Here is an 8456-nt window from a genome sequence, read left to right on the forward strand (position 1 = left end):
ACTTTCCCTCTAACTGCAAAGATTCCTCCGGAGTCCCCCTGCTCCTCCACCCCACTGAACCCCACCAAAATGTAGGGATGTTTGCTTTATAAATAGAAACACTTAGAAGAAGTAACACACAAGCTTTTGCTCACACCTGAAAATGAGGTCCAGCAAGGTGCAGTAATTGTTAGAAGTCACCCGATTCCATCAGCTGCAGTGAGACTGAGTCAAGCACACAACAAATTCTCCATCTTTGTACTTTAATATACTTAAGACGTGACAGACACAGGGGTCTTGAGTGGGATCCTGCTTTTTCCAAAATGATTTATTACCAACCGCCACGCAGGAAGCCCCTGTGGGGAGGCCGTGTGAACAGTCTGTGCCCCTCAGGTACTGCTCCGAGGAGGACTTTTCCCGGGCCCAGCCCCCTTGGGCAGCCGGGTTGCACTGGGCTGTCGGGGCATCCTCTGGCTGGAACCTTCTCGGCCGCTGCGTTCTGCCAGTGCTGAGCCTCCACTGAGGGCAGTGCTGCCTTTGTTTCTCCCTGAGCAGACATAGAACACAAGCGTTAGGAGCAGGGCAGCTGCTGCCGTGGCTACACACCTGCTGTCCGTGTGGTCCGTCCCCAGGCTGACAGCCGCCTGGGGGGCAGCACCTCTGAGAGAAGGCCTAGTCAGAGTACAAAGGGCCTGGGGCGGGGGAAACCTTTGCTGGCTGGTCCCCACTCCCACCCCCACCCCCCAACTGCCAGCAGGCTGCATGTGTCACTTCACCCACGTTCAGCACCCACACTTGACCTACAAACACCAGCACGCAGGGGCCACGTCGGTCAGGCGTGGGACCTGTGGGGTTTTCCTCAAATGCTGCTTTTCCTCCCAGCATTCGACAGACACGGTGGTGGAGCCTTGGGCTCTTGGGGTATCCCATACACCTCAACGAGCCTCCTGCCAGGAACTTGGCAGTTACTTAGGTGGGGAACTGCTCATCATAATTGCTATTCCTTGATCTGGGGCTTTCCAGGAGGAGGAAGCACTCCCAGGGGCTCCAGGGGCCACACCTGAAGGACCAGGAGAGGACAAGCATTGAACCTGGGCCTCCTATGTTGCAGAGCACATCTCTGCCCTCGGTTCGTAATTTTCATAATTTTACTTTCTTATGAAAAGCTGTGACAAGAGCTCAATTTTAGTAGCTCAGGAGACTGCTTCTAGCTCTGCTCAGGGATCACTCCTGGTCTTCTGGGATAGGCAGTGCCAGGGACTGAACTGGGCTGGCCACGTGCAGGACAAGCTCCTTAACCCTTGCACGGTCTCTTCAGACCCAGAGGTCAGTCTTAGTCCCTGAACGCAGGGTGTTGACGGAATGAGAAACCCTATGGGGCATGGCTGGCCCCTAGGTTACAGTCCTCCCCACTGGCTGGCTCGGTCTGTCCCTGAAAGTTCTGGGAGAGTTCTGATCTGACCCTCCGGCCCCATCCCAGTCCTTAGGTCGATGCCCTGCAGCAGGGAGTCAGTTGTGGGAGAGGAGGTGCAATGGGGTCTGTCTCAGGTGCCTATTGTTTCTATTCCACCACCTGCCACCAAGCCAGTGGAGGGCTTGATGCAAAGCTGCTGACCCCATCCAGGGTGTCAGATTAGACTTTCTACTGAATGCAACTAAAATCCCCCAGGATTCTTTGTTTTGGGTTTTTGAGCCGCACCTGGTGGTACTCAGAGCTCAGTCCTGGTTCTGTACCCAAGTGGAACACTCCTGGCAGGCTCAGGACCACCTGGTGGCCCTTCCTGCTGTATGATCTCTTAGGTCCCCTTCCCCAGACTCATGCAGGGAGGGGATGACCTTTCTAAAGAGCTTCTGGAAAGTTCTTCCTCTGAAAATATGGGGCCTTGGAGCCTGAGAAGGTAGCAGTAGTAGATAGTAGTAAGCAAGGTAAGGCTCGTGCGTGCATACAGCAGACCCAGGTTCGATCTCCAGTACTCCATATGGTCCCCCAAGTACTACCAGAAGTGATCCATGCACACAAAGCCATGAGTAAGCCTGAAGCACTGCCAGGTGTGACCCAAAAAGAATAAAAGGGTTCTCTGCTGCGGGTGGCTGAGGCCTGGAGCGGTGGTACTGAAGTGACAGCCCTGACTGTGTCTGCTCACGTCTCTTAAACCTTCGATTCGGCAAAGATGTTACAGTTCTCCAGGGTGATGGGTAGAAGCAAGGCAACTCACCTACCAGTGAGTTACGAGAAACACTGAATCGTCACCACACATTTCCTTTGGGGGGGCAGAGGGAGGAAGGGGGAGAAGGCCAGTATTTTAGTCCCCAATGACTGGTCAGTGTACAAGGGTCCTCTCAGCTTGCTGGGGACATGCTATGCCCTGGGAGCCCACAGCCCTCCCCAGGCAGAACCAGGAAGAACTAGATCTGCAGCATCTGGTCTGACACACAAACTCTCAGCGAGAAAGAAATAGTCCTCAGGCACAGCTCGGGCCTGGCTCGGTGCCAGCACTTGGCAGGGCAGGTGGGTGGTCTGAGGCCTAACGTGGAAGCTTTCCTGTACCTGCTATTCATCTTCCTTCTTCCCCATCTCTGTATAACCACCAGGGCCTTTCCAAAATATCCGAGTAAGAAAATAGCAGAGTCATTTTAAAATCTGATGAGGTCAATGTATCCTGAAGATACAAAACTAACAGAAATTGGGAGTGATGAAAACCACTGGAAAAAGCATCCTATTGACCCAGCTCTGCAGTTCTGGGAAACCTTCAGGGGTCAGGTCATCAAGGGGGAGACCTCCCCATTTTACACCAGGCGGTGGGGGAAGTGAAACATGGTCTACGGGGCCCAGCAGTGCGAAGACCTGCTTTTTGGGGTTTTGTCTGGGGATCACACCTTGCAGTGCTTGGTGCATTGACTAGGAACGAACCCAGGACTCAGGAGTCCTGAGAAGTCCTCAGGAAGCATGTGCTCAGCCTGAGACCAGCTTTTGGAATCCCAGCTCAGCCACGCCCTCCCAGGGAGACGGTCACTGGGCCGCCCAGGGTGACTGTGGGCTGCACAGGGTGGTGGTGGTGATGTGCTCCCCAGCCCGGTTCTTGACAGTCCAGAGACTTTAGGCAGTGGTGACGGAACACCAAAAACTACCCAGTTAGGCAGCTCACAAGCCAGTGCTCCTCTTGCTCCCTAATCAGGCCTCTAGCCATTCAGCATTTTTGTGATCCTCTCCCTCCTACACACAACCCTGAAATGCACAAGCTTGTCAGTCAGCGGGTGACCCGTGGCGCCACCAGACCTGGCTGGGCCACTCTGCCTCTTAGCTCTGTGGTGGCCCGAGTGACCTAAGCTGCCACCCTGCAGGCTCTGGGGAACTGTGGGAAGCTGCGATTCAGAAAAAGCAGAATGCAGGGAGCTGGAGACAGTGCAGCAGGGAGGGTGCTTGCCTTACACGCGGCTGATGCAGATTTGATCCCCGGCATCGCACAGGGTCCCCCGAGTCCTTACAGGAGAAAGCCCGAGTGCAGAGCCAGGAGTGCCAGCCCTAAGCACCACCAGTGTGACCCCCCAATAACTGCAGCGTCCAGACCGTCCCTTTTTTCTAGTGCCCAAACCCCTTGTTTCAGTGATGACTCGAGACCCCTGAGGTGAAGAGCAGTGATGGGGTGGGAGGGCTGGCGATGCTGGGGAGAAGACATCACAGCCCCACTGGAAGGCTCGCAGGATCTGTCAGAGGACTGGGGACAAAGGTGCGGGTGTCTCACTGTCACTGCTACATTAGATACTGCTATGCCCTCTGGGGCAAGGCACACAATGGGGGATTAATCAATGTTTCCCCAGCACCAATCTAACACTTGGGGTTGTGCACGCATACTGGGACTACAGGAACTCAGTCCTGTGCTAGTACAGTGGGAAGGACACTTGTCTTGTACACGACTGATCCAGGTGCTATCCCTGGTGCCCCATGTAGTCCCTCGAGTATTGCCAGGAGTGATTCCTGAGCGCACAGACAGCTTAGAAGCGGTGATGCTTCTAAGCATCACCAGGTGAGGCCCCAAAGCAAAACAAAGATTTGTGTGCAACTGGAAAATTCTTAGGGGCCACATAAGAAGAAAAAAAGAAATGAAGTAAATTAAATACTACATTTTCAACAATCCCAAGTATCCAATATGGAAACATTTCAACCTGTAGTCTGCCAAAAATTTATTCATGAGATTTTACATTCTTTTTGTGCGCTTCTGTGGCACCTGGGACCTACTTCCTATGTGATGGGTGCCAACCCCCCCAGAGAGTTCTGCAGACAGCACAGCTCTGCCTGGAGTTCAAACTCTAGATGGAAGTTCATCTCGTAAGTCCTCAAGGAGGTGCTTCCCAAAGTGGCCTACAGAATCCTCACTTGGGGGACACTGGCACAACTGAGGGGGCTGCCAGTAGCCTCAGGGACAGCTGGGCATGAAAGTTTTTTTTTCCCCTTCTGGAAAGGTGGCAGTGGCCAAAAGAGTTTAGGAATCTCTGTCCTAGAGAAGCCCTTCCCCCTTTGGCTTCTGGGCCACACTTGGAGCTTACGCCGGGTCCCCCGCTCCTGGTGGTGCTTGGGGACCAGATGGGGTGCCAGGAATTCGAACCTGGGTAGATCATGTTTAAGGCAAGTGCCCTGCCCACTATACTATCCAGCCCCCAGGACACTGTTCTTCCAGGGACGAGGCACACCCTCCTGTGCTCAGGGCTTACTCCTGCTTCTGCGCTGAGAGATCATGCCTGGCAGGACTCGGGGGATATGGGGTGCCAAGGATCAATCCAAGGTTGGTGACATGCAAGGTAAGGGCCGTACCCGCTGTGCTCTAGCACAGGACATCTTTTTATTATGCAAGTTTCCAGGTGCCGTGAGATAACTGCTCGCCTTGCACACAGTCAACCTGGTTCTATCCCTGGCTTGATCTCTGGCACTGCACTTGGTCTTCTGAGCACCGCCAGGAGTGATCCCTGAGCACCTCCTGATGTGACCCCAATGCCCCCCTGACCTGCCAAGCAAACAACCCCCACAAATGTCTGTCAATCTGGGGGCCGTGGAGCTAGCGAAGGGGTTAAGGTACTTGTAAGGTGCTTGCTTTGCATTCAGCTGACCGTGGTTCAATCCCCGGGACCACATGGTCACCTGAGCACCTCCAGAAGTGATTCCTGAAGAGCCAGGAGTAAGCCCCAAGCACTGCCCGGTGGGCCCTAAACCCCTCAAAAAAACAAGAACAAAGTAACAAAAAGTAAAATATGAATTTCTGGAACTTCAAGAGAAACACTTGGCAGAAGTGAGTTACTCCTCAGTCCCTCACTCTGACAAAGAGCCCCCCACTCTACTTCTAAGGTAGAAATGAGCAAGCTTGTTGGTAACAGTCCCCAAACACCAGGTGGATGACCCACGGTGCCTACTATATAATTCAATCCAGCCCGGGGTCCGGAGCACCTCCACCCCAGTTCTGTGGAAGCCTAAAGCTCACTAACCCCAACAACCCTGAGCTCCTGTCTCCACTCCAGCTGATCACTAAAACCCCTCAAGTTTTCCCCACTTCTTACTTTTTTTTGGGGGGGGGAGGGGAGGAGAGGGGTGTTTGCCAAGACTTGGTGATACTCAAGGGTTACTCCTGGCTCTGCACTTGAATTATCCCTGGCGTTGCTCAGGGGACCATATGGGATACTGAGGACTGAACTGGTCAGCCACGTGCAAGACACTATGCTGTTGCTCTAGCCCCATCCCTCTTCATTTTCTGCACCCCAGACCAGGCCATCATGATGGGTAGAAGCAGTGGACAGAGAGGGCAACCTGCATGCAGCCTTGCATGCTGGTGGGGACGCCTCCGCCAGGGCCCTCGCCTCCTGCCACCAAGCATCCCAGGTTACCCTCTGTTCTCGGTGCACATCTTCCTAAACCTCAGTGCCAGCTACTGATCCCCCAAGCCAGCGGGATCCCAAACCTGAGCACTGGAGAAAACGAACTATTTTCCTGCACCCCCGCAGGGCTCCCAGTGCTACCTCAAGATTCCCTGACTCTACCCACCTCTCTCCAAGGTAGAGGTTCTACCTTCCCTCAGTACAGGGCACTGGCACCAAAGGCGGCTGTGCCCACCTACCCTCCCTGGCTTGAGATCTGGGTGGCACCTCAACAGACAAGGCGGGTGACGTGCAGAAGCACCTACAGGATCTCAGGCCCTCCCCAACCTGGGCCCTGCACCCACGAAGGTCCCCCACAGCCCGAGGTCCAGAACCAGATGGGAAAGAGGAATCAAGGTCACCCCTATCAGGTCGCCACTTGAAGTGCTGCCAGCAGCTAAGAGGCCCCAGCAGTGCTCATGCTGGCACTGCATCCTGCCCCTGGGCCTGTGGCCCGCCTCTAGGGCGTGGGCACCGCTACAGCAGAGTTGTGAGGGCAGGAGCATAGGTGCCCTTCCCAAAAGACCACAACTTGTCCCTATAGTACAGGGACTGTGTGCTGTGCCTAAGCTGTGCCAGGGGTGGCCTGAAACCCTGTTGCTCCTGCAACCCAAAGCTGCTCTGGTTTGGTGGTGGTGGTGGGGGGGAATCGTGGTCTTCATGGCAACTAGTAACTAATACCAACCCGTACCCCTCCCCCCGGCAGAGAAACCAATAAACGCGACCTGCGAAAGGAGAGAACAGGCAGCAAGAGAGGCGGAGGGACCCGGGGGGCCCTGGAGAGAGAGGCGAGTAGGTGGCAGCCGGGCCGTGGAGCAGTGCCGGAGAGGCCGTAGGCCTGGGGGCCGAGGAAAAGGAGGGCCTTGCAGGGGGGCTACGGTTCTTGGCAGAGACAAAAGCTGCTGGAGGTCGAGAGAGACAAAGAGAGCAGACAGTGCGGGTCAGTGAGGCGGCCCACAGCCTGGAGCCTCTCGGCACCGGGGTGCAAATGCCTAGGGCACTCTTGGAGGAGACGGGAGTCCCTACAGCATCTGGGCAGAAGCCAGCCTGGAGGGTCACTTCTGCCTCGGCTTCTGCCTGCCAGTGGGAGAAGCACCCCCAGAAACCTGCATGTGTTCAGACCCGTGGCAGACAGAAAATAGAGGGGAAAGCCTGCAAAGCTGAGCCCCGTTCTGAACCTGGCAGGGGACTGTCACCCTGACCACAGCCACAGGCTCCAGGGTGGCCCTGCTGGCCCACCCCTAGAGTAGCCCCCACCAACTGTGGACTCCCCCAACACATCTCTGGAGGCTGGACAAGTCCCAGAGGGAGCCGTTTTGCAGTTCCTGGAATGATGGCCCAACGACAGCTAAGGAGCACCCGGGCCACGGGTGTCTCTCGCTCGGAGTTGCCCTGATTGGGACCTATATGTCCAGGAGAGCGGCTGACACCCAGCTGGGGGCTGCAGGGCATCGCTGCGTTCCACCGGGCCAGTCTTGGGAGGGCCCGGCGGGTCCTGGAAAAGTCTCAGCAGAAAGACCTGGCCACGAAGGGCCATGCAGAGTTACGTCCCGGCCCGGGGAGCCTTCCCCGTCTCACACCCCATCCCCACGCCCCCTGCCAGGACCACAGGACACGGCGGGCGCCGTGCCCAGCTCTGACCTCTGCTCTCCGGGCCGGCGGCTGCGGGCGCCGGCGCGGCCGCGGGGTCCGGGGTCTCGCTGGCCAGCCTCTGCCCGGCACACATGGACTTGAGCATCTGGAAGACGGCGAGCGGCGCCACGTTCAGCTTCAGCAGATCCACCAGGATCCTGGGGGGCACAAAGGCGGTGCGCAGTGAGCCCTCCGACCCGCTCCGGCCTTGGCGGGGCAGGGGAGGCCGCACGCCGGGCCCAGGTCCGGGAGGGCCATCGGCGACGCGCGGGCGGGGGGCTGGGGTCGGGGGCTGGGACCGGGGAGGCCCGCGGGCTGGGCGGGGGCGGGGAGGGCACCCGGCGTCGGGGGGGGGTCTGGGCGGCGCCCACCCGCTCACTTGAACACGTCGGGGTCGATCGCGCCGCCCGCCGCCTGAGCCAGCTCGTACAGCTCCATCTCCTCGGCGCTCAGCACCTTCTTCTGCCGCAGCACGAGCTTGTGCAGGGCCGCCTCCACGCCCGCGGGCGGCCCGCGCCCCGGCCCCGCGCCGGGCGCCGCCATCCGCCGCGCCGGGCCGGTGCGCGCGCCGCTCCGAGGGGCTCGCGCGCGCCCCCTGCCGACGCGCACGGGCGCTACGGAGGCGGCGACGACCCGCGCTGGGGCGCCCCCGCCCGTTAGCCGGTCAGCAGGGGCTTCCGCGCCCGGCGGTGGCCGACGGCGGGCACCCGCTCCCGGCTTCTCCGGCAGCCCGTATCGGTCGCGGGCGCTTAGGCGGCAGTCGACGCCCGGCGCCGAGTGGGGCCAGCCCGCGGTGCGAGCCGGTGCTGTTCCGCCTCCCTCCCGCTAGGGGCGCTCCTCGAGAGCCCTGTTCAAAACGGCCTCTCCCGACGCGCGCTATCGATCCTGCGGGCGCGAGCACCGGCGCACGCGCATCCTGAGCTGCGTAACGAAGCCGAGACGGC

At 58.3% G+C, this 8456-nt stretch overlaps 1 protein-coding gene across 2 annotated transcripts; it reads right to left on the reverse strand.

The window, feature by feature from the left end:
- Positions 1–268: 268 nt before the first annotated feature.
- MZT2B (mitotic spindle organizing protein 2B) lies at positions 269–8408 on the reverse strand. 2 transcript variants are annotated; one of them, XM_056120716.1, is made up of 4 exons: positions 7892–8408; positions 7522–7670; positions 6606–6782; positions 269–526 (listed from the first exon to the last, which is right to left on the reverse strand). In XM_056120716.1, exons 1-4 carry the CDS (start codon positions 8053–8055, stop codon positions 369–371), a joined length of 648 nt encoding a protein of 215 aa, XP_055976691.1. In that variant the 5' UTR covers positions 8056–8408; the 3' UTR covers positions 269–368. The 2 variants fall into 2 exon arrangements, with proteins under 2 accessions (XP_055976691.1, XP_055976692.1); XM_056120717.1 differs by lacking the exon at positions 6606–6782 and having other exon boundaries at positions 281–526; positions 7892–8404.
- Between the last annotated feature and the right edge of the window lie 48 nt (positions 8409–8456).

This window comes from Sorex fumeus, unplaced genomic scaffold, assembly GCF_029834395.1.
Source record: "Sorex fumeus unplaced genomic scaffold, SorFum_2.1 ptg000043l, whole genome shotgun sequence".
In the NCBI taxonomy this organism is placed as follows: Eukaryota; Metazoa; Chordata; class Mammalia; order Eulipotyphla; family Soricidae; genus Sorex; species Sorex fumeus.

Coding starts and splice junctions, on each gene's coding strand:
- MZT2B (XM_056120716.1), bottom strand. CDS start 8,055: ATGGCGGCGCCCGGCGCGGGGCCGGGGCGCGGGCCGCCCGCGGGCGTG. Junction 7,671..7,891: donor ATCGACCCCGACGTGTTCAA/GTGAGCGGGTGG, acceptor TGTGCCCCCCAG/GATCCTGGTGGATCTGCTGA. Junction 6,783..7,521: donor CGCCGGCCCGGAGAGCAGAG/GTCAGAGCTGGG, acceptor CTCGACCTCCAG/CAGCTTTTGTCTCTGCCAAG.